The 26,063-nt window shown below is 37.2% G+C and overlaps 1 protein-coding gene and 1 non-coding gene across 2 annotated transcripts in view; one reads left to right on the forward strand and one right to left on the reverse strand.

Moving 5' to 3' along the window:
* The window catches only part of Cht6 (Chitinase 6), a 526,853-nt gene that overhangs the window by 479,282 nt on the left and 21,508 nt on the right, over positions 1-26,063 (forward strand). Inside the window, exon 16 of the mRNA XM_068226058.1 lies at positions 2,317-3,932. Within this exon, the coding sequence (XP_068082159.1) occupies positions 2,317-3,932 (1,616 nt within the window). The remainder of the gene's footprint in view (positions 1-2,316; positions 3,933-26,063) is intronic.
* On the reverse strand, positions 13,222-13,324 carry LOC136865069 (U6atac minor spliceosomal RNA). The gene has a single exon (XR_010859454.1). It is a non-coding gene; the product is annotated as a U6atac minor spliceosomal RNA (small nuclear RNA).

Genomic DNA, 26,063 nt, shown 5'->3' on the forward strand with positions numbered 1-26,063 from the left:
GTGTTAGTGTGCCGTTTAAATACATACTAAGAACCCTTTTAAGAAGGAATAAATTTCAAGCGATTTTTTTTTTCAAGTATGTTCAATGCTTATCATATATATATATATATATTCATAAAACAATGCTAGTGGTACCAAAGAATGTATCATATTTATCTGCTCTGAATATGGTTTTGGCTGCTTCACAGTTTAAAGTTTCTCATGGACTAATTGAACACTTTTTGGTCAACCAAGGTTTCTTCTAATAATGTAGAGTTTGAGGGATGTTCCACCATTCAACACATTGCAAGAATATATTAAATTATAAGAAGACCGGTTTTGACTCCCTTGGAGTCATCATCAGTTCTTGGTGAAAATTAAATTGAGAGGAATCTGACAACAATCCACTGAATCCACCAAAAAAACAAACATTCTTTATGAGGCTGTTCATCCCCTCATCATCAAGACTTATCTAGACAGAACGGCTCAACAACAAAGCACTTCTCCCCCCCCCCCCCCCTCACACAACCCTTCCACACCTCAACCAACCAAAAGCAAGCCACACCCTTTACCTCCCTCTCCCAACCAACAATAGCACCACACACACACACACACACACACACACACACACACATGAGCACAGTTGAACAGTTCGCAACCGACTCTTCAAACGGCTGGTCAGCGCGAGCGGATACAGAGTGAGTGAATTAATACAAATAACATTTCAATTTAACTTGAACACACACACAAAACAGTTTCTCATTCTGTCTTTCTCTTTTTCCTCAGACACCTTCAATGCATGTTTCCATAAGCCAAGGTCATATCATCACCATTCTACAACAACAATAGCTGATGACAGTTACAACTACATTAGCAAGTATTTCATATTGAAGAATGTTCCCCCAGCTCTTTATCCAACTTAAATCTTCTAATAAGTTAATTCCATCTATCCTATAACACTGCAAGCTCATGTAAACTAAAACCAGCAAGTAGTTTGAATCAGGGCCGACAATCAAGTTCCGTGTTCCACTAGCACACGGTAACAATTCTAATTTAGACCCAAGATCTCTCTTAAATACAAAGCATCTCAGGCCAGTGTATAATTTCAGCTGTTTACCAAACGTTTCATGTAATGTGTGGATGTAATAGTCAACAAATCTTTTTTTTTTTTTTTTTTTAAAGGATCACATATTCTGGTTGATTGTGACTAGACGGCTCGACAAGTCTATGCCAAGTTGTGTAAACATACAATGGCATTTTTACTCAGATCCAAGAACATTAAAGTGCCAAGTGTCTTGCATTGGTGTATAAACTTTCAATCATTAATTCTAACTGCGTTAATGCATTAGTTTCCAGTAGATAGAAGCAGGACCAGCAGTTCTATTCTGTGTTCCACAAACACATGACAGTTTTTGAAACCAAAAACCTGAACTTTTAAATACCAAGTGTTTTATCTTTGTACATTCAATGTATATATATTTCACTAGTTTAGTCAGGGGAAGCAGGACAGTCAAACCCATAAACGTTCTTGTAACGCCAATATTTCATATGGTTATAAGTGTTTTCATTCATATGTGTGGGTTTTCAAACAATACATGTGTTCCCAGTGCTCTGTGTACATAAACGCACGACAGTTTAGGCTAGAACTATATCTTTGTACATTTTGCTTCATTGTGCGTATTTCATCCAATCTTTTTTCAGACAGAAACAGGACTGTCAAATCCAAGAATGCTCTTAGAGAGCCAAGTTTCCACACCATTATAAGTGTCCTTCTTGTGTTTTGTATATATTTGCAACCAGTACATGTAATTCCAGTGTTCCATGTTCTATGAACACAAGACTCTTAGAGCCAGAACTGGGAACTTTCTAAGCTCCAAGTTCTGCTTGCCAAGTGTACGTTGCATTTCAAGGTAATGTCTATCAACTCAATGATGTGTTTCCATGCAATCACCTATAGGTACATGGTTTTTCGTTATGATGATTGTTATCACATTCCCCTCAATTTAATTTTCACCAAGAACTGATGGTGATTCTTCTTATAATTTAATATATTTTTGCAATGTGTTGAATGGTGGAACATCCCTTAAACTCTATATTATTAGTTTAACGTCAACACGGAAATGAAGATCATAACTTATGATACAAGGTTTCTTCTGTCGCAATGCTGCAAAAGATGGGGATACAGGCCAGTGTACAACAGATGAAATCTATTATTATTATTGTTATTATTATTACCATTATGATTAATTGCAGCCATTGGGGTGGTTTTATTATGGCTCTAAAATTAACCAGTAGTATATAACAGTATATCTATATCTTTTTGTATTTCTTTTTCAGATATGTTACCATCAGCAGGACAAGACCAACCTCTGAATCGAATACTGTCAGTTCGGATGACGAGGACGTATCAGATCAACCAGAAGTTTCACTTAGACTCGCTACAACCACAGAGGCCAGCACTCAGCTTGTGAATTCTCCTGCCGTGTCAAAACCACGACGTATATCCATCAAAACAACGGAGAGGCCTGAGGTGAATGGGACTGAAGAGGATGAAGAAGTAAGTAATAGACCCATGAGCATCTCAGAATCTCCAAATACCAGCACAGAACCTGCTGAAACAATACCAATTACAAAACTCAATCAGGGTAGTACTAGACTAACGTTTAAACCAAAATCAAGAGGTACTACAACAGAGGGAGATAATACTGCTCCAACTGAAGCAACTAAGGGCCAAAGAACCTTCAGGCCATCCACGAGCACAGCAGAGACAGAAAGTGAAAAAGCGGACATAAAATATTCTACAAGATCGACCTTCGTCCCTCGTACAAAAATCACTGCAACTGATGCTGGAAGTACAGGCCTTGTGACAAAGTCTAGGAGAATATTTAGACCATCCTCAACTGTAGCACCGGAGACAGACCAAACAGAATTATCTCAAGGATCCACCAGACGACCATTTACTCCTAAACTCAAGCTTTTAAATTCTGGAACTGAAGTTGCAACAAAGGAAATTCCAGTCACTAGTACGCCAACGACAAGTGCTTTAGACATAGAATCAGTATTTACTGAAACCAAGGCCTCAACATCAAGAATGATATCCACAGAAAATAATGGCACTACTCAGGAGCTTTATCCTACGTTGAGGCCGACAGTAAGTTCACAGTCCGTTAGTGTAGGTACTGAAGCAATCGATAGCGAATTGGAATTGAAGTCATTAGTGGGCTCCACAAGACAATTCTTAAGCACAGAAATCTCTGAAGCCAATGATACAATACAAGAACGGCGAGTTACATCTAGATCATCCACTGTAATCCCTGATTCAAGTACATCAGCACCTGAGTTATTTGAGACACTAACTTACACGAAGCCATTGGTAGGATCTACAAGATCAGATTTCATCCCCAGATCTACACCAAAAGTTGTTGATGATGTCTCCACAACGCAAGTTCATTACACATCAACATCAACAAATCTAGAATCAACAGTGGATGGTACTCTATCAAGTGATACTGTTCCAATTACCAAAGAATTCTTGGAATCGACAGGACAAACATTCATTTCCAACTCACAAGTTCCCAGCTCAACTACTTCAAGGGAAAATTTGAGTTTCAGACCTTCAGGTCTGGAAACTATAACAACAGTTAACTTCAGTGATGACACTGTCGAGGATAAAGCGCTTTTAACCACATCTCGATCAACTTTTAGACCTAGAATAAAATCTCTAACTGTGACCAATAATGAAAACCCGATACCTGTGACTGAATCTCTTCTTGATGTTTCCAAACCACAGTTGGTTTCAGAAGGTGAGAAAGTACCTGGAATTTCTACTAAGAGCTTGCCGGCAGGAGTAATTGTAGGACCAAATACAGAAGATGAAGTGATCAGAGTCCTACACGATGAACTTGAAGACGAAGAACCTGATACTTCGAATGAAAAGCATGACCTGAAGGCAAGTGATGTTCTCATTTAAATGCTTTATCACTAACCAAACTAGCTTGCAACCTGCAGAAAATAGGAGCTTTGTTGACACTATTATCTCGCAGTTGCTTTATTCTTACCCTTCCTCACCTCAGAAGTGGTCGCTTATGTAATCAGAACACCATTACTACTGCTACAGGGATGCTTTTTATCAATGTGATATACGGTGAAGGATGAATGGTACATTTAACCACATAATTGGAAAATATCAAATCATACATAGCTTCAGGCTGAATCATGGAAGGTGTATTTGTTCTGGGTTACTTAAGGTGGGGTGTTGCTGTACATATTTATATTTGTGGGCTTTGCATTTAGTTACTATTCTGTTCTGTATAGTGTACAGCTTATATGTGCAGACATTAGTACGGTATAGGTTATATTGGTTATTACAATAACCCGTAATATATTGTACCAGGAAAATGTCTGTAGCCACTGATACTAGTTTGAAAAACATGGAATATTTCTAAGGGGTGGAACATAAACATTTGAGTTGGTACAGAGAGGGGTATTTGTTCATTGAATTTATATTCTTTTGAAAATCTGGTTTTATTGTTCATTTGAAACAAATTCATACCACCTTTTGCACTAGTTGAGTTGATGTGTTGTAGTAGCTGGAACCTACGGACTCCAGGATGTTTACTGGACTCAGTCTGGACAGGGACCATGCCCATCCTTCATGCGAAGTTCTCGACGTTCTAGAATTTCTCAAATTTCTCGAGGTTCTGGAAGTTGTAAAAGTTTCAAACAAATTTATCTGGAAGTTATCTGGAAGTTCTCGAATTTCTAGGTGCACACATTGCAGGGTTCAATATCGCGTGAGAATACTGAGAGGTGAGGCGTGAAGAGCACACGAGTCTCCCGTATGGTATTCAACTCACTTGTATCACTGTTGAATAAATTAATTTTGCTCTAAAGACTGCATTGATTCATTATAAGTGGAATACGTCAAATGTTAATGAAATTGACACTTGAATCTTTGACTCAAACACCTTGTTGAATCACACATGTCAAAGGTTCATGAAATTGACACTTGAAAGAAAACAATTGAACTGAGTAACTGATCACATTTTGCATGTCAGCCGGATTGATACTTGGGAAAATTGTGTACAAATTTACAATGACAAGTTTGTAACGTAAGTCCACTGATATTGGCGCGACTGTCGAAATATTCTATTAGGTTGCTAACTTATATTATCACTGTTTCTAAGTGACTGACTTCATCATTTTTATGATTGGAACACAACTCTCAACGTAATATTTACAGTTCATGCATGTTTGTTATAAATTAAACAAGTTTAATGTCACTCGAAGAATGTTCAATACTGTCTATAAATAATTATTAAAATTTAACTGCACTTGAAGAATGTTCAACACTGTCTGTGGATAATTATTATGAAGTAGAAACTATAAGCTTAAATGCAGCACTGAAAATTCTATGTTCTCTCAGAACTTCACGAGAAGAAAACACAAGTTCAAATATAGCATTAATATTCTGTGTTCCCACAGTTTGTTCCAAAAACACAGGTTCAAATGTGGCACTCGAAAATATTCTATGTTCCCACAGTCTGTTATGACAATATAAGTTCAATATGACACTTGGAAAATTACAACACTTGTAAAAATTGTAACACTTGGAAAAATTCTATGTTCCTGTGGAATGCCACTGTTTAAAAAGAAAACACAAGTCCTAATATGGCACTTGAAGAAAAATACTATGCTCCACCGGAACCGAGCACTAGAGAGTCAGAGTGCCGTCTCACCGAAATAGCGAGTCCTGGCTGGACATAGCTTCGGTCTGCTGCAGTTGTAGAGCTCCACCTGTCACCGGTATCGCAGAGATGGTTGAGTATTACTGTCTCTCTGTAGCTTAGATCGCCATGCTTTTATACCTGGAGCCGATGAAGCTTCTCGAAATGTGGATATTATCCACCTCTATAACTCCTAAGGTACTAGATAGATTTGCTCAAGAATTTGATATTTTGCAGCCGTTGTTATGGCCTCAAAGTTGGCAGTGGAAAAAAATTGTATCTTAACTCCAAATAGACTTTTTACAATGGATTAGAACATTATCATATATGCTCATGCTCACTGAGCGAGGTTGGCCCAAGACAGCCACGTCGCTGATGTGTACATCAGCCGAGTTTGGCAGGCTTGCCTATCCTTCACCTGATGTGAAGTTTAACTCTCATACTTCAAACTTGCTTTCTCATAGTGGTGTTTCCGGTACATGTTCCCCCTTTCAGGACAAAGAGAATTCAATCAGGATTTTCTTTATGCGCCTCTTTTAAAGTATTTCTTTTCATAGAATTTTCGGATGATGTATTTAAGTAAAGGAGGGTGGTCATACTCCATGACCAATCTCTCATTTAAAGTTCGAGCGCCTAAGCATACCTGCAAACTGCCGTTAGATTTTCAAACTCTAGCCAGAAGACTGACATATGGTGTGATGCACTTTGATATTATCCCATCTTGTTCCATCTGTTTGATGAGCGCTCTTGCCTCTGCTCTGTATTTTTTCTGGTATGGGATAGGGTCGTTTCTTGTATGTGGCGATATCCTTAATATCAAGATGGTATCTAAAATCTTGGATCTCTCCGGGTTTATCAATTAATACATCTGGGTAAGTTCTGATAATTTCCTTGACTGTGCCTGGAACGTCCTTGTTGGCCGCTGCCTCTTCAGTTACACTGACTGTGGATGTGATATAGTCCGGTCCATCATCATACATCCCCTTCAATCAGCTTTAAATTTACAGGGTGAGCATTGTAAAATGCAATGACGTTTGCAGCATAATCATTCACTCCTTCATGTTTAAGAAGGAAATCAGAACCAAGGCTAATATTAAATTTAATCTCAGAAAGCACTAAAAAAATGTTCTCGAATTGAACATTTCCCACAATGAATTCCACAAAAATCTGCAACTTACATTTAATGCATTTAACTGCGATCCCTTTAATCCTCAGTTGGGCAACAGGCATCAAAGTACATCATATCTTTCCTTTATGGTTTCCAATAGTCTAGTTGAAATGAGGGAGGCTTGAGCTCCTGAATCTACTAATGACACAATTCCAATGTTACTGATCCTAATGGCAATTACTGGTAAGCTATGCAGGATTCTTGGCCTAGATGGTGATGTGTTCTCGCGGAGTAATTCTGAGTCCTCTATGTGCCAATAATATACCTGGGTCACACAAAATGTCTCTCCCTTCCTTCTGCTTTCAGGCAATCTTTCTAAGAGAAAATTTGAGTCTTTTTTGTACCTCTTGTGTCGGAGTTCAGGGCAAGTGCTTTGTTTCTTTTATGAGAAGACTCCTGATACTCTAATAAGGTGTCCCCTACTTGATCATCTCTCTTCCACTGTTCTTTCATGTAATCTTGAGTATCTCGCCATCGTCTATTCAATTCTTCCCAATAGGAATCTCTGTCCTCTTCTTGCTGGACCTCTGTTGGCTTCTTCCATCTTGATCCATTTTGGTACGGTAATTTCCCTCAATATGGTTATTCTTTTTACCCTCGATATTGGATAGGTGTGGTTCGTTGTACATTCTGTTCCTCTGATATTTACGGATTTGGGCGTCCTTGTGTCACAGTGGTGTCAGGTAAACTCTTTAGTTTTACCCCTCTGGGCAAAGACTGAGCATAGTCGGTGTCCAACCTATGAAGCATCCCATCCAATTGTTATAAAGACTGTACATTAGCAGCTACCCAAATCTCCTGGACTTGGGCTGGGAACTGTAATGTGATCGCTTGGATCAACTCTTGTTCAGGCAATGGTGGGCACAAGAATTGCATTTTCTCAAGCTGCCCAATAAAGTATTCTGAATAACATGACATATTTATGGAAGTATTATACTTCTTAGCATACAACTGCAATTTAATTAGACGTTGTATCACCGAATTCCAGAAGCACTTAAGTAGAGCCTCTTTAAACTCTGAATAGATATTAAAACAAAATCTGAAAGCAGAATACCATGATAGGGCACATCCCTCTATGAGTTTAGAGACAACAGAGCTGATCTTGTTCTCCTGAAAATATTCCTCTGTGTTGAATAGAAATTCCTTAGCGGTGTATTCCTCCTTCCGTGAGAATTTGGCAGGTTTTACATCTATCATTCGGGTGACAGTCATGATATTCATGTTTTCGGTAATCCCTAGTAAACTTGATGAAAATAGGGGAGCATCTCTTAGTTCTAAAATAGAGACTTTACTACCAAGAGTTTCTATTTGTCCTTGTAGTTCTGTTTTAACATCTTCCACCTTTTTATTAACAGTGCCTTCTACCACCTTGTACCTCGTAGGTACAAAGTAGACTACAATCATAGAATTGGGTAAAATAGTTTTTTTTGTTAGAAACATTTTAAATATTGCTATTCAAATTTTCTCAAGGTTTTTAAATATTTTATGGCCTATTTTCCATAGTCGAAAACTAGAAAAGCGGCTGGAATTGATAAGATTTCTGTGGATATACTAAAGACAATGGGTTGGGATATAGTACCATATCTGAAGTACTTATTTGATTATTGTTTGGTCGGAGGAGCTATACCAGATGAATGGAGAGTTGCTATAGTAGCCCCTGTGTATAAAGGAAAGGGTGATAGACATAAAGCTGAAAATTACAGGCCAGTAAGTTTGACATGCATTGTATGTAAGCTTTGGGAAGGCATTCTTTCTGATTATATTAGACATGTTTGTGAAATTAATAACTGGTTCGATAGAAGGCAGTTTGGTTTTAGGAAATGTTATTCCACTTAGGCTCAACTTGTAGGATTCCAGCAAGATATAGCAGATATCTTGGATTCTGGAGGTCAAATGGACTGTATCGCAATTGACCTGACTAAAGCATTTGATAGGCTGGATCATGGGAGACTACTGGCAAAAATGAGTGCAACTGGACTAGACAAAAGAGTGACTGAATGGGTTGCTATATTTCTAGAAAATAGATCTCAGAGAATTAGAGTAGGTGAAGCTTTATCTGACCCTGTAATAATTAAGAGGGGAATTCCTCAAGGCAGTATTATTGGACCTTACAGCTTTATGTTTTCTTATATATATAAATGATATGAGTAAAGGAGTGGAATCGGAGGTAAGGCTTTTTGCGGATGATGTTATTCTCTATAGAGTGATAAATAAGTTACAAGATTGTGAGCAACTGCAACGTGACCTTGAAAATGTTCTGAGATGGACAGCAGATGGTATGTTGATAAGCGGGGTTAAAAGTCAGGTTGTGAGTTTTACAAATAGGAAAAGTCCTCTCAGTTTTAATTACTGTGTTGATGGGGTGAAAGTTCCTTTTGGGGATCATTGTAAGTATCTAGGTGTTAATATAAGGAATTGGCAGTCATACAAATTTTAGTGAAAAATGGAAGGTAGGTATTTTAAGGCAGAAACAGGTTCCAAGTAGGACATTCATTGGGGTAATCACATAAATGGGATTGTAAATAAAGGGTACAGATCTCTGCACATGGTTATGAGGGTGTTTAGGGGTTGTAGTAAGGATGTAAAGGAGAGTGCATATAAGTCTCTGGTAAGACCCCAACTAGAATATGGTTCCTGTGTATGAGACCCTCACCAGGATTACCTGATTCAAGAACTGGAAAAAATCCAAGGAAAAGCAGCTCAATTTGTTCTGGGTGATTTCCGACAAAAGAGTAGCGTTACAAAAATGTTGCAATGTTTGGGTTGGGAAGAATTGAGAGAAAGAAGAAGAGCTGCTCGACTAAGTGGTATGTTCCGAGCTGTCAGCGGAGAGATGGCGTGGAATGACATTAGTAGACGAATGAGTTTTAATGGCATTTATAAAAGTAGGAAAGATCACAATATGAAGATAAAGTTGGAATTCAAGAGGACAAACTGGGGCAAATATTAATTTATAGGAAGGGGAGTTAGGGATTGGAATAACTTCAATAAATTTCCAATTTCTTTGAAATCATTTAGGAAAAGGCTAGGAAAGCAACAGATAGGGAATCTGCCACCTGGGCAACTGCCCTAAATGCAGATCAGTATTGATTGATTGATTGATTAAAGAAACACATATTTTTTTGTTTTCGGTAAATCCCAATAGGAGGGGTGAAAATGGGGGAAAAAGGGGTTAAACGTCTTTAATGAGGATAATTATATCTCAGAAACTGAAGGTATTACAGACTTGAAAATTGGTGTTTGGGATCTCCTTTAAAAATAAAGAAACATGAATTTTTTTGTTTTTGGAAATCCAATAAATGGATCCAATTAATTTTTTTTTTTTTTTTTTTGGAAAATCTAATTAATAGGGGTTAAACAGGAGTGGCAAATTGGGGTGAATTTTTAGAAAGACTATATCTACAGTATATCTCAGAAATGTAAAATGTTACAGATGTAAAAATTGGTATTTGGAATCTTCTGTAAAAGTAAAGTAAAAGTAAAGAAACATAGGTGATTTGTTTTTTGAAACTCCACTTAAGGGAACTAAAATGGGGGGGAAATTTTAATATGAGCATTTCTACAGTACTGTATATCTCAAAACCTTAACATGTTACCGAAGTGAAAAATAGTATTTTTTATCTCTGTTGAAAATAAAGAAACATGTATTTTTTGTTTTCTGAAAAACCACTCGGGTGGAGGGGTAAAAGTGACTGAAAATGGGGTTGTATTCTTTTAATTAGGATACTGATATCTCAAAAGCTGAAGATGTTACAGGCATGAAATTAGGTATTTGGAATTTCCTTTAAAAATAATGGAATACAATTTTTTTTTCGGAAATCCACCTTAAGGGATGGTAGAAATTGAAAATTTAGTTGAATTATTTATATGAGGATACTATTATCTTAAAAATGAAAGATTTTGCAGACGTGAAAATTGGTATTTGGTATCTGCTTTAAAATTAAACAAACATGTATTTTGGAAAATCCAATGAGGGGGGGGGGGGAGGTGAAAAATTGAAAAATTAATTTAATTAATTGTATGAGGATACTTACATCTAATAAAACTAAAGTTGTTACAGACATAAAAATTGATATTTGGTTCTCCTTTAAAAACAAAGAAAAAAGCGCTTTTGGGCAAAAACAGGTTGGGGGCGGGGGTGTAAAGGAGTTGAATTCCTTTTATGTGGACACATATCTCAAAAACTGAAGGTGTTAGAGTAATGATAATTGGTATTTAGAAGATCCTTTACTATTAAAGAGACAAGTATTTTTAATGGGAAATTCACTTAAGGGGGGGGGGGGGAGTGTGAAAGGAAGTGAAGAAAGTGAATTCTTTTTATGGGGATACTTATATCTCAGAACTGAATGTAACAGGCATGAACATTGGTATTTGGAATCTCCTTTAAACATAAGGAAACTTGCCTTCTTTTTTGGGGGGGGGGGGAGTAAATCAACTTAATGACAGTGGAGTGAAAAAGGAGTTGAAATTAATTGATTTTACTGTTCATAATGTACTTATTCTGATTATAAACTGTTCATTTTTAATCTTTAATCTTTCCTGGATTTGTTTTCAATATCCATCTTTTCCTTTGGAGTACATAAAGTTAGATTACAGTAGATTCTCTCGGCATATAAATAAAAATGTAAACACATTTGAAATAAATGATATGAATGATATTGACTGTGCAGTTTTTCACCTCTATAATAAGGTCAGTAATTCACGGAAGTATATAATTTGTGTCACCAGAAATCACGCGCACTTGCCTATGCGCGACGATGGTGCTGGTCACATTGTCAGCAACGACAATGGCAGAGAATATAATTTACCACCAAGTAGTGGTCTTGCATCTTGCTATGGATTCCAGACCATCAATAATAATAATATTAATAGCAATATTAATAATAATAATAATAATCATCATCATCATATTCTGGACTGTCGTCAAAATGTGCGGATCGCGCTGTAAACGGGTCCTGGCCGGGTAATGACTATGATTGCAGTCCGGCCGTGGGTTCAGTACCGCCAGGGCACCCAAGACGACAGCACGTCAGGTCTCCTCAAGGATTTGATCCGTATTAAAATGCTTATAGGAAAAGATGGCAAAGATTTGGGGACCCATCCGGCCGGGTGGAATACCTGGACCTAGCCCGGGAAGTACGAAATCGATTGCTGGAAAGAAAGATTGAAAAATGGAAGGAACTTTGCCGTAATCTCTCAGAAAACAAGTCAGATCACGAATTTTGGTGGATTCTCTCACAAAACGAGTTAGATCGCGAATTTTGGTGGATTATATATAAAACGTAAAGCATTCAATTATAAATTTCATTATAATACCGTAGCGAAGCATGGGTATCTTGCTAGTCATGAATATAGCTCTTTATTAATGAAAATAAGGGCAACAAAAATTTCAACAAAATTGAAAAACAATATTTGAACATTTCTTGATAAGAAATTATTTTATCAAATGTCTTGAAGGTAGTTTACTTTGCACCTACATGCTGTGGGAAGTAGTTTTAAAACTTTAGCTTTAAAACTTTTGTTCATGTCACATGAGAAGTTTCCAAGTTTACCCTTCTGAGAGTTTGGAGTGAATTTGCAGCCTTAAAAAATATCGCAAGGAATAAACTCTCATAAAAAATTCAATTATGAAGTATAACCAGTAATTAATGAGCTAATAACAATCTAAAAAATTCATTAGTTGCACATGATAATTTTTGTCCACCTAGAATAAGTATTTGTGTCCAAATTTTTATGGGAAATATAGTAATTTTCTACTACTTTTTTGTGTTCTCCACAGACATGTGCCTTTGGAGTATTCATAAAACAAAATACACCTCTTTTCCAGAGAATTTTTGATAATGGAGATACTGATATCAAGTTCATAGTTTTTGAAGTAGAACTCTACAGGTTTCATCCTTCAGTACAGCTGTGTTATTTAGGCAAATTCATTGGTGTACTTGTTTCTAACATACGTTTTTGGGAGAAACTAATTAATCCAAATTTTAATGCTTTAAATGCAGTGTGCATATTGGATGTTGCTAAGACCTTGTTGAAGGTCACTACATACTGTTTGGATACTGTGTTTCTCCAGCAGGACTTGTAGAATGCTTGAAATGTTTCTGCATTAACTAACATTGTAGAGTTTTTATTATGCCCTCCCCTGCCCTATTCGAGGAATTAATGTCACCACTGATCTGCATTTAGGGCTGTTGCCCAAGTGACAGATTCCCTATCACTTGTTTAGACTTTTCTCAAACTATTTCAAAGGAATTGTAAACTTATCTAAGATCTCTCTTGGTAAACTATTCCAATCTGTAAGCCCTCTTCCTATAAACGAATATTTGCCCCAATTTGTCCTCTTGAATTTAAAATATGTGGTCGAGTGCTGAATGGTCAATACTGCCTCAACCATTATCTGTGTAATTCCATCCTTTTGTAGGGGAGTGCTGTTTCTCCTTTCATACAACAGTGTATCATAGTGTATTTATGTACAATAGTGCGACACATCTGACTACAGATGCCCCAACTGAGTGGAACACAGCACCTGCTTATCAGTGCCTTGAGACTTATACCTGCTTCCCAAGACCTCCTTTTGCTGAGTCGCATCCAAAATACGTGCCACATTCGAAAGTATACAGTTAGTGATTGTGGAGGCTGAAAATACTTCAGTTTATTTAAAATTCAATGTATAGAATAATGCTGCAAGAAATTAACTTCATTACTTCAAGTCCCATATTGGCTATAGAATCTATGTATTTTTTTTTTTTTTTTTTACTATTTACTTTTATGTCGCATCAATACAGATAGGTTTTATGGTCATGATAGGATAGGTAAGGGCTAGGAGTAGGATGGAAGCAGCCATGGCCTTAATTAAGGTATAGCCCCAGCATTTGCCTGGTCTGAAAATGGGAAACCACAGGAACCATCTTCAGGGCTGCCGACAGTGGAATTTGAACCCACTATCTTCTGAATGCAGGCTCACAGCTGCGACCCTATCTGTGTTAAGGTATAAAATTTTCACCTCTTTAATACTACACATTATAATCTTATGCATTATTTAATTAAGATTATATTTTAAGTTTGTACAGGTTTTGGCTCAATTGAGCCATCATCAGTACTGGAAAGACATAAAAACTGAGTTTAACTCAGGATTATGCTATAATGATTTGCTCCCAAAGGATTGATTATACGTTATAAAAAAGTAGGTAAACCATTGAATTTGTAAAATTTAGCTGTTGTGCTGGTAAATGAAACTTTGTGTATTTCCAATAAAAACAATGCAGTTGATACTAATATCTCGGGTATTGATAATCCTCCAGAGAAGCAGGAGCACCTTAATACCACATGACAATATGAAAATACAATGTTTATATCTGGAAATATTCAAGGTATATGACCTTAAAATCTCACCATCTATGTCACTGACAACGTGTTTCAAAGGCAAGAGATATAAATAAATTCAAGCATCAAAAGAATATAACACATAGAAAAAGTACACAAATCAAGAATCATTTCATTATAAACAAAGGTGCCATAAAATATACACAAATAACAATGTACAGTAGATATGGGGCTCATTATAAGTACATTATTTTGAAGTTCATGTTCACTCTTATCACCCTTTCTCCAATTTGTTAGAAAATTTGATTTGAACTGTGCTTTCCATTCACCTCCAGCCAATGCGCATCAGAGAAAGGTGAGAGGTTGAACATTAGAATTAACAAAGGGTAATGAATTGGTTTGGGGTTTATAATATGTAAATAACGAAGCAGTCCTAGTTCTTTTAGAGTTTTCCTAATGGTTTAACGTCAAACTAACACACAGAGGTTTTTGGTGATACTGGAATGAGAAAGAGCTACAACTGGAAAGGTACTCACTGATTTCTTAATTGAGGTTCAGGCCTGGAATTTTCCTGATGTAGAACGTAAAACCATGTAAATTTGTATTCAGAACCGTCTATGGTCAGGTTTGAGCCCATCGTATCCTGGATGCAAGCTTACCGCTACATGACCCATACTGCATTGCCAACTTGCTCAATGGCAGTTCTTAATCTTCTTTTCAATGTTTACAATAGGAAAATCATTTTATGAAATCACTGTGTGTTTTATATTTTGAGTGCCTAACCATATATGGACCATATTTCATGTACAGTACATCACATTGCTTTGGCACAATTCTGAAATATTGATCTTTACCCAGACGTTGATTTACCACTAAATTTGTTTCAGCTGTAGAACAACAGGAGTTAACCTTACCTCAGATGGATTTACAGGATAATGATTTTTTCAATGCCTTAACAGTGAAACATTATAATTATCTCAACCTCTTAGTTTATTTGCTTTAAAACTAAACCAATTCGGATGTCTTGCTCACGTACGTTTTCAACAGTGTGTTCATAAACACAGTTCATACAATTTTTATATTTTGCTACAGACATGCCATTTAAATGTCTTTGTTTCCATCTATAGAATTATTTCATGAATTAATAGCTCATAATTGTAACTGATGTTTACAAGAACTTCCTGTTACTTGTTTTCTTGAGCACTTAGTCACTTGACAGGGAACATTGTCCGACATATTCAGTCCTATTCGTCTTCTGTAAAATATCATTTCCGTCTTCTCTCAATTTGGCCTTTGTTGGTGCAGAGTTTCTGAGAGATCGATGAGTCTGCCTAGAGTAGTATACCATCCCTGCCCTTTTGCCTAATGAGTGATGCTGTTTCAGTATTCCATTGGTAATGTGTATATAAGCTTCATTTTACAGTTGCAGTGGTTCAACTTCACTGACACTGACACTTTCAGTAACTATCCCATTCTTGTATATAAAGAGTTGTCGTTTACTGTCGTTAGTGCATTAGAAATGATAGGATATATTCCACCATTTTTATTTACAGTACTACATCTTCAAATTGTCCTGCCTTCAAGAAACTGAAGAAGAAGGATTTGTTTGTAGAGTTAATCATTATCCACTAGGCTGATGAGAGTAGTGTGTTACATATCGAACATAATGTATGTGTTTGGTCTGGGTATAACTGCTATCTGAACTGTTTGAATCCATGCAAAAAGTAGAACTGAACCTCTGCTGCCACCACTTCTTCAGTGACTTGTACGCGAAAATCAGTAATAGAAAGTTTGGAGATCATGCTCATAAAATAGATTACGAACAAAAATGAGTACAGTGCCCATCTTTACTTTAGGAAAGTCTGATGGAACAGATGTAAAGTAAATCTGTGTACTTTTTAATACAATTGTTCTGTTATAGAACCTATACTCTACCACTGCCATAGTTCCGTAAGTGAAAACACCTTACTTAGTAAGTTAAGTAAACTGACAAGTCCCATGTAGAGAATAACACCAATAAACACTAAAATTTCAGTAAATGTCACCTTTGTCCATTTCCTTCATGTAGACCGAGGCTTCATTGTAGGTGTCAGTTTACAAATTTTCTCCTTAGTATATTTATTAGTTTCATTGGCTATACCCTCAACAATATATTTGTTAGAAAACAAGCTAAAATATTCCAGTGGTTGTGCATCAACTGGTAGACTGACGTCCTGTAAGCCTGTTTGTTTGTGGAAAGGATATTCAATTGGCCCTCCATAGTCATTCAAAACATTCTGTCATAGCATAGCACCTGCATTAACATTTGTATCCATATCACTTTCGTCATCTGAGGATTGTACAATGCTTGATTCACCAGCACTAAACTCAGAAATGTCTGATAAATCACTGTCACTATTTAGTACTGTTTCCTCAATGTTGCCATCGGGAATATGCATACTTTTATCCTTCCGTAACTGACACGATCTACTTGTTGATGCCACAACAGCAGGACTGGTGCACAGCAAGATTTGTACTGGGGAAAGATTACTCATAGATTTTCTGAAGTTAGATGAGAGAGTTCGGGACACATGTAGCTACCTTTCTGCATAGGCATTTGTTGAAATGGCTCGAAATTCAAGTTTTCAAGCAGTCAGATATCCCAATTTTTGAAGTAGAGAGCACATGTCTAGCTGATCTCGATATTCAAGTGGAAAGGGTTAACTTAGTCCAGCCCCTATTCATATATATTCCTAATATCCACCATATTAAGCCTCTTCTCTCCACCCTGTTCAATTTACCACTTTCATATTCCATACCTGATTTAAGCTCATTAATATCTTCAGGGTAGCCTTCTTTCTGCATTCGGCTACCAGCTCTTTTTCTCAAATATCTCTTGCCCTTTTAATGACATGTTTCCAATAAACGCCACTTCTCCTCTCCTATTCAGTGTTATAATACTCACATAAAACCCAGCCTATCTAAAGCATTCTTCACCTTATCAAGCCAATAATTACCACAATTGCTCTTCTTTGGATACTGGTAAGCCAACTGTAGAATTCAGCCTCCACCTTTTCTCAATCTGCACCAGTAACTAAGCACTGTTTTTAAAATATCAATCTTGATATACTCCTGTGAGGGTAATATTGTACAGTGTATCATGGGAAAAGGGCATTGGTTGGTATTTATTATTGTGAGGATAATTAATAATAATGATAATTATTATAACAATGAAAACTAGAAGAAGAAGAAGAAGAAGAAGAAGAAGAAGAAGAAGATGATGAAAAGCTTGGTATATTTGCCACTTGGCCTAAATGCCCAGAGAAAATAGAGTGCTAGGCCTTGTCACTCCTAACACCTTTATAAGCTCTACTTCAATCTATTTGATGTACTCGATATTCAAGTGGAAAGTTTGGCTGCTGAGCAGTGTGTACAATGTGCTGATTTTAAGGATAATAATCGCATCATACTACTACATATGTCTCATTCCATTTTTCTTCAGACTGATATCATAACATGCACTCGTTTCTCTCTGCTTCTATGAACTTTGGATAGAAATGAGAGGATCAAATGATTAAATTATAATGATAATACTTTTGTATAGCCATCACTCTGAAAGTCAATCTGTAGAACGAGTGAGTTAACTATGCAGTGTAGGTTGTGTAACTGCAAGCTTACATTCGGGAGAAGGTGGATTGAAAATTCATCGTTAGCAGCCCTGAAGATGGCTCTCTGTTGTTACCCAATATCACACCTCCCAAATGTGAGGGCCGTACCTTTAATTTGGGTACCTTTCCTTCCCTAACCCAGCATTGCCAAACTCAGCTAACAAAAAGGCACTCATTCTGTAAACAACATTGTTGGTGTGTTGTACAGTCACCAGTGTTGGAGCCTTTACACTGACAGACATTGTGAGGGCCAGAAATGATATCTCAGGAAAATGGTGTTCACTAAGCCCGAGTTCCAAGGAGGAGCAGATTTGAAAATGACCATTACCGAATGTGAATGAGAGACTGGTGAAGCAACGGCTTGAGTGACCATTGAGATTCTTACAGAAAATTAAAAAAATAATAAACAAACAAAAACCCATAGTACAACAGCCTGTTAATGCACTGGCCTTCAAAGACAACTATTGCTCAACTACATGGCCTGGACTGGCCAGGAATCAAACCCAGGACCCAAGAGCATTAATGCTCTTTGCTGTAGACTGACATTATTTAAATACAAAAGTAAGCTCTTTTGAAGTAAATTATATTAAGACTGATTTTTGAATTTCATATAAATATTATCCTATTTTTATGTGATTGTGTATAAAGTGGATGATTTAAAGGCAACATGTAAATGTTTAATACAATCATAGTGTTGTCATTCGACATGCAACCAGGTGAATTAGCTGCTTCTACTGTAGTTTCATTTACCGTGCGAGTTGGCCGTGCGGTTAGGGGTGTGCAGCTGTGAGCTTGCATCCAGAAGATAGTGGGTTTGAACCACACTGTAAGCAGCCCTGAAGATGGTTTTCCAGGGTTTCCCATTTTCACACCAGGCAAATTCTGGCGCTGTACCTTAGTGAAGGCCACGGCCGTTTCCTTCCCATTTCTAGGGCTTTCCTATCCCTTCGTCGCCATGAGACCTATTTATGTTGGTGCAACGTAAAGCAAATAGCATTTTTATGAAAATCCTGGAAACATCAAACCTTCTGGTCCGCAAAGTAAGCACAGTAAAATGGATATGTTTATTTATGGCTTACATAAAAAAATAGGAGTTTTTTTTATAATTTGTTTTACGGCGCACCGATACAGATAGGTCTTATGGCGACAATGGGATAGGAAAGATTTAGGAGTGGGAAGGAAGTGGCCGTGGCCTTAAACCATGGAAAATCATCTTCAGGGCTGCCGATAGTGGGGCTCAAACCCACTATCTCCTGGATGCAAGCTCACAGCTGTGCGCCCCTAATCACAAGGCCAAATCGCCCGGTAGGAAACTTTTATATCACAATATTGCTAAATAATAGAAACCACAAGTGCACTCTGTAAATGATCTCATATGTCAATGAAATGTCTGTGAAACACGAAGTAAACATTGTGATCATGTTAAAACTATCACATGAGCTGTAATCTACAAGAACTGTGCTGCAGTACAATATAGTGTAGATGGTAAGAGCAAGCTGAATGCTGTGATGCACCAGTCATACATGTGATAGGTTAAGTGTCTGGGGCAGGGATACTCTTTAATTTCTTACTTATTTATTTTTTATCATCTCTTAATGTAAAACATCCTCTTTTGTGCAAATTTTCAGTGAATAAAAATGTATGTCACCCTAAGAAGGGCCGTTATGTCATCAGGGTTGGACAAAGTTGGGAACAGTAGTGGGGGTATCCAGATTGCACTAATAATGGTTAGTTATGTTAGCAAGTTCTCGAAGTGATGACCTGCTTGGTTTACGCACATCTGGACACACTGCTGAATGAATATTCTAATGCGCTGTAGCATAGCCAGTGTTATTAATCTACAGGTTCCGGTGACGAGTTGTGGAGGGTGCATGGGATTTTCTGGTTCTTGTGTGTAAACAGTTTGTTTTAGATGCACCCAAAGGAAGAAGTCTAATGGCTTTAAATCCGGTGACCTGACAGGTCAAGAGACAGGTCCCCCTCTCCTTACCCATTTTCCTGGATGTGTCTCATTTATATGGTTACGGATGGCTGATGTCTAGTGTGGTGGAGCTCCATTTTGTTGAAATCATATTGTTAAATGTTTTCCAAATGGCACATCCTCCAGCAGAAGTGAGAGTTAATGGCGTAGAAAGTGCAGGTAGCGTGCGCCTGTTAAATGCCCCTCAAAGAAATACAAGCCGTATATCCACTCCCCATTGCACTAGACAATGTGTCTGTCACACTCAGTGTGGATTATCAACACAATAGTGCATGTTGTGGTGGTTGATGGTACCATTATTATGGAATTGCGATTCATCCCAGAACAAGATTTTCGACAGGAATATTGTATCATTTTCCAGATTTCCTAACAGACACTGATAGAAATTAATTTGATTTCAAAATCCCACCCATAGCTGCAGATGGTAGGGTGATATTTATGTGCATGCAGCATTCTTAGTGAGGAAGCCTGGCTGATGTTCACCTATTACGGAATTGCCTTTGTACTCATGCGTGGTTATTATGAGCTGTGTCCGTTACGGTCTTCTCTGAGAAAGTTGGGTTTGTCCAAAGTACCCCTGCTGTTTGTAAATTGCTTTGAACAAATGCAAAAGACTGTCACCTGTTTAGGTACATTTCCCAGTACAGATAGTGCCTGCAATGAATTCTCTCATGCTTCCTAGCAGATAACAAGCATGTCAATGTACTTGTCTGTGGAATACATGGCGAATGTCTGAAGTGACTTCATTCCTACCATATAGTAGCGCAGTGTTCACAGTGCACAAAAACGAGAAGAGAAGCATTTTACTGCTTGTGTATGGTACACACTGGCTTCTGTTAAAGCACTGAAGCTTCATATTAATGTAAATACTGATATTCTTTAACGATGTAGAATTTGAATTATCAATACTGTGTTCCAACATTAGGAGGGTAGCTTATGAACACATGCACTATGCTACAACTGTGAGTGAGATTTATATTAAGGATCCTTAGAGTATGTTACTCCTCCAGTTCACTGCTTCATACACTCTCTGCTTCACTGTATCGTAGTTTTAAGCATTAATTTCACGTTTTGCTATACCTGGTCTTTTCGCACAACATATTAACATATTTACATGGTAGACTGATATACAATAAATGATTAAAAAGATGTCATATTTTTTAAATGGTGCATAGGCACATCATAGGAAAGATAATATTGTTCTGAATCATTTGCAGGATGTGTTTACAGAGCATTAGTACCATACAAGATGCTAGCAGATAAGTATCGATCTCATGATGATCAAACACATTTGTTGGACTGCAGAACAAAATATTGGCAGAGACATTCATATCATCTGGCATATCTCTTGATACTGTAATTAGTTTTCATTTTGGAACACATGCAAATTAGATGGAAAAAAATATAACTTGAATCAAACAGCTTTATAAACATCATCATACCCTGCCAACATGATGTTGAGAAAACTACATTAGGAAAACCATTTGCATGTTTAATTACTGAAATAGCTGTATTTCCTCAATAATTTTAATAATTATGTGCTTCATATTAATGATCGAGCGAGTTGGCTTTGTGGTTACAGTCGTGTAGCCATGAGCTTGTATTTGGGAGATGGTGGGTTTGAATCCCAACATCGGCAGCCTTGAAGATGATTTTCTGTGGTTTCCCGCATTCACATCAGGCAAATTCTGGGGATGTACCTTAGTTAAGGCTATGACCACTACCTTTCCACTCCTAGACTTTTTCCACCCTTGTGTACCTTTGAGGTATTAGTGTGACATTAAACCACTAGCAAGAAAAAAAAAATTCAAATTGATGGATGGTCCCTAAATAATGGTGGTGCTCCAGCATGAACTTATTTTATTACAAAATGATGACTAGATAACAATATATAGTTTTTAGAATACAACACGACAGTTCTCCTTCTGCACCTGCATCAAACACTTAGTTAGACTCTGAGGCCCAGAATTTTGAGAGCCCTTATGTTCATGAGATTATGTTTCTTAAATCCTAACAAGCAGTAGAATTCAACTCGTAACATCAATCAATCGGTCGGTCACCCAAATAATAATAATAATAATAATAATAATAATAATAATAATAATAATAATAATAATAACTTAAAAGTAAACAAGTAATAAATTAGCCATCAATGTGAATTACGCTTCAAGTACTTTGTTTTTTACTCAAATCCTACAATTGAAGTTTTGTTAAAACATTGGACATCTACACCCCTCTGCCACAGATAATAAATTTGATTTTCCTTCGAAGGGACTGATTTCTTTCTAATAAATCCAAAAATCTCATTTTATGTTGGATTGAAATTCCTTCGAGTGATGTATCATGTGTGTCTTAAATTGGTTTCCAAGTAGTGTATATGATCTTAACAGGCTTCAGATACCAGTTTTTCTTACATAACTCTACTTTGAACATTCTTCTTTGTTTTTATGTTCTCTTTCACCAGCTGATTAACATTGCACTTACTCAGATAGGTTTTCGGTGACACTGAGATAGGAAAGGGCTGGAACTGGTAATATAGCAAATGAAGCCTTAATTAAGCTACAGAAGACTGTTGCACCTTGAGCATAATGTACCTTGAAACATATTTTATTATGATTTATACTGTTATCTATCAAGCTCAAACTCAACCAAACTGTAAAAACTGCCAGTGGATAGATGTCACGGTAGTTCTGATTTGTTATGTTAACAAGCATGGTTGCTGTAGACAAAAAACATCAAAAATTAATATTTCACTTGTTTTTGAATGCTTTATGACATAAACTAAATTGTTACTTCTTAAACTTTAGAGGAAAGGGTACCAGGGTAGAGTGTTATCCAGGAATTAGGTTAAGGCAGATGTTGAGGAAAGTAGAAGAGAAGGAGGAGGGAATGGAGAAGGTGGTAGTGTTTCACGTTGGTACTAACAACGTAAGACAAGCAGGTATAAGTACCAACATAGTTGGGGATGTGTGGGATCTGGTAAATGCAGCATGGATGAAGTTTAAGGAAGCGGAGATTGTTACCAGTGGAATACTGTTTAGGAGGGATACTGACTGGAAGGTGATTGGGGATTTAAATGAGACTATAGAGTGGGTATGTGGGAAACTGAGAATGAAATTTATAGGTCCTAATGGGTGGGTAGGAGATAGGGATCTGTGCTCAGATGGCCTTCACTTAAACCGCAGTGGTACATATAAGTTAGGAAATTGGTTTGGAAGGGTTATAGGGAGGTACATTCAAGGAAATAGGATGCGCTAGGGAGCGGTGTTAAGGGAACAGGGAACTGGAAATCAAGTAGGGATGACATAAAACTGTTAGTGCTCAGCTGTAGAAGTATTGTAAAGAAAGGAATAGAATTAAGTAATTTAATAGATATATACTTACCAGATATTGTAATAGGAGTTGAATCATGGCTGAAAAATGATATAATGGATGCAGGAAATTTCTCACGGAACTGGAGGGTGTATCATAGAGGTAGGATAGGAATGGTAGGAGGAGTAGTATTCATTCTGGTGAAAGAAGAATTTGTAAGTTACGAAAACGTTAAAGATGACAAGCACGAAATTCTTTGGGTAAGGCTCATTTCTAAAGATAATAGGCAACTTGATGTCTTTGGAGTGTACAGACCAGGAAAGGGTAGCGCAGATGCTGATTCAGAATTATTTGATAAGATAATCAGCTATGTGGGAAACGATAAAGAAAGGAACGTGATCGTAGCGGGTGACCTCAATTTACCAAATGTCAATTGGGAAGGTAATGCAAATGACAGGAAGCATGACCAACAAATGGCAAATAAGTGAATATGGGAAGGGCACCTGATTCAGAAAGTGATGGAACCAACTAGAGGGAAGAATATTCGGGATGTGGTGCTGGTAAAGCCAGATGAGCTCTATAGAGAAACCGAAGTAATAGATGGTATTAGTGATCACGAAGGTGCTTTTGTGGTAATTAAAAATAAATATAAAGAAAGGAAGGTCTTAAAAGTAGGACTGTTAGGTAGTACCATATGGCTGATAAAACAGGTATGAGGGAGTTTTTAATAAGTAAGTATGATCGCTGGAAAACGGTAAATAAAAATGTAAACAGACTCTGGGATGGGTTTAAAGCAATTGTTCAGGAATGTGAAAATAGGTTTGTACCTTTAAAGGTGGTAAGGAATGGTAAAGATCCACTATATTATAACAAGGAAGTAAAGAGACTAAGAAGGAGGTGCAGGTTGGAAAGAAATACAGTAGAGTTAGAAATGGCTGTGGAAGTAAGGAGAAATTGAAGAAACTTACTAGGAAATTGAATCTAGCAAAGAAGTCAGCTAAGGATAACATGATGGCAAGCATAATTGGTGGCCACACTAATTTTAGTGAAAAATGGAAGAGTATGTATAGGTACTTTAAGGCAGAAACAGGTTCCAGAAAGGACATTCCAGGAATAATTAATGGACAAGGGGAGTGTGTATGTGAGCATCTTCAAAAGGCAGAAGTATTCAGTCAGCAGTATGTAAAGATTGATAGTTACAAGGATTATTGTTTGCATGAAGGAACTTTGCCAAATGAATGGAGAGTTGCTATAGTAGCCCCTGTATATAAAGGAAAGGGTGATAAACATAAAGCTGAAAATCACAGGCAAGTCAGTTTGACATGTATTGTATGTAAGCTTTGGGAAAATATTCTTTCTGATTATATTAGACATGTTTGTAAAATTAATAACTGGTTTGATAGAAGGCAGTTTGGGTTTAGGAAAGGTTATTCCTCTGAAGCCCAACTTGTAGGATTCCAGTAAGATATAGCAGATATCCTGGATTCAGGAGGTCAATTGGACTGTATTGCGATTGACTTATCTAAGTCATTTGATAGGGTAGATCATGGGAGACTAATGGCAAAAATGAGTGCAATTGGACTAGAAAAAAGAGTGACTGAATGCGTGGCTCTGTTTCTCGAAAATAGAACTCAGAGAATTAGAGTAGGTGAAGCTTTATCTGTCCCTGTACAAATTAAGAAGGGAATTCCTCAAGGCAGTATTATTGGACATTTATGTCCTCTTATATATATCAATGATATGTGTAAAGAAGTGGAATCAGAGATAAGGCTTTTTGCAGATGATGTTATTCTGTACAGAGTAATAAATAAGTTACAAAATTGTGAGCAACTGCAAAATGACCTTTATAATGTTGTGAGATGGACAGTAGGCAATTGTATGATAATAAACGGGGATAAAAGTCAGGTTGTGAGTTTAACAAATAGGAAAAATCCTCTCAGTTTTAATTACTGCATTGATGGGGTGAAAGTTCCCTTTGGGGATCATTGTAAATACCTAGGCATTAATATAAGGAAAGATCTTCACTGGGGTAATCACATAAATATGATTGTAAATAAAGGGTACAGATCTCTGCACATGGTTATGAGAGTATTTAGGGGTTGTAATAAGGATGTAAAGGAGAGAGCATATTTGTCTCTGTTGTGACCCCAACTAGAGTATGGTTCCAGTGTATGGGACCCTTACCAGGATTACTTGATTCAGGAACTGGAAAAAATCCAAAGAAAAGCAGCTCAGTTTGTTCTGGGCAATTTCTGACAAAAGTGTAGCGTTACAAAAATGTTGCGAAGTTTGGGCTGGGAAGACTTGGGAGAAAGGAGACGAGCTGCTCGACTAAGTGGTATGTTCCGAGCTGTCGGTGGAGAGATGGCGTGGGAGGACATCAGTAGACAAATAAGTCTGGATGGTGTCTTTAAAAGTAGGAAAGATCACAATATGAAGATGAATTTGGAATTCAAGAGGACAAATTGGGGCAAATATTCGTTTATAGGAAGGGGAGTTAGGGATTGGAATAACTTACCAAGGGAGATGTTCAATAAATTTCCAATTGCTTTGCAATCATTTAAGAAAAGGCTAGGAAAACAACAGATAGGGAATCTGCCACTTGGGCGACTGCCCTAAACGCAGATCAGTAGTGATTGATAGTGATTGATTGATAATGCTGTTGACTGTGGTGCTTTGGGCAGTTGTACCATGTCCTGGGTTGGTGAGTGGGCTATGTTTCACCATAATTCCAGTGGCTTTGTCAAGGATAACAGCAAATTAAATTGTGTTTGTTCCTATAACTAACTGGTGTATATTTCTTATATGATGGGTAAATGTATACATTGAATTTAGTGACTGATTATAACCTCCAACTTGGGAAGCCATTTGTTGGAGATGTAACCTAGATGTTAAGCTCCTTTAAACAACAAGCAAACCATATTTGT

This window comes from Anabrus simplex, chromosome 2, assembly GCF_040414725.1.
Source record: "Anabrus simplex isolate iqAnaSimp1 chromosome 2, ASM4041472v1, whole genome shotgun sequence".
NCBI classification, from domain to species: Eukaryota; Metazoa; Arthropoda; class Insecta; order Orthoptera; family Tettigoniidae; genus Anabrus; species Anabrus simplex.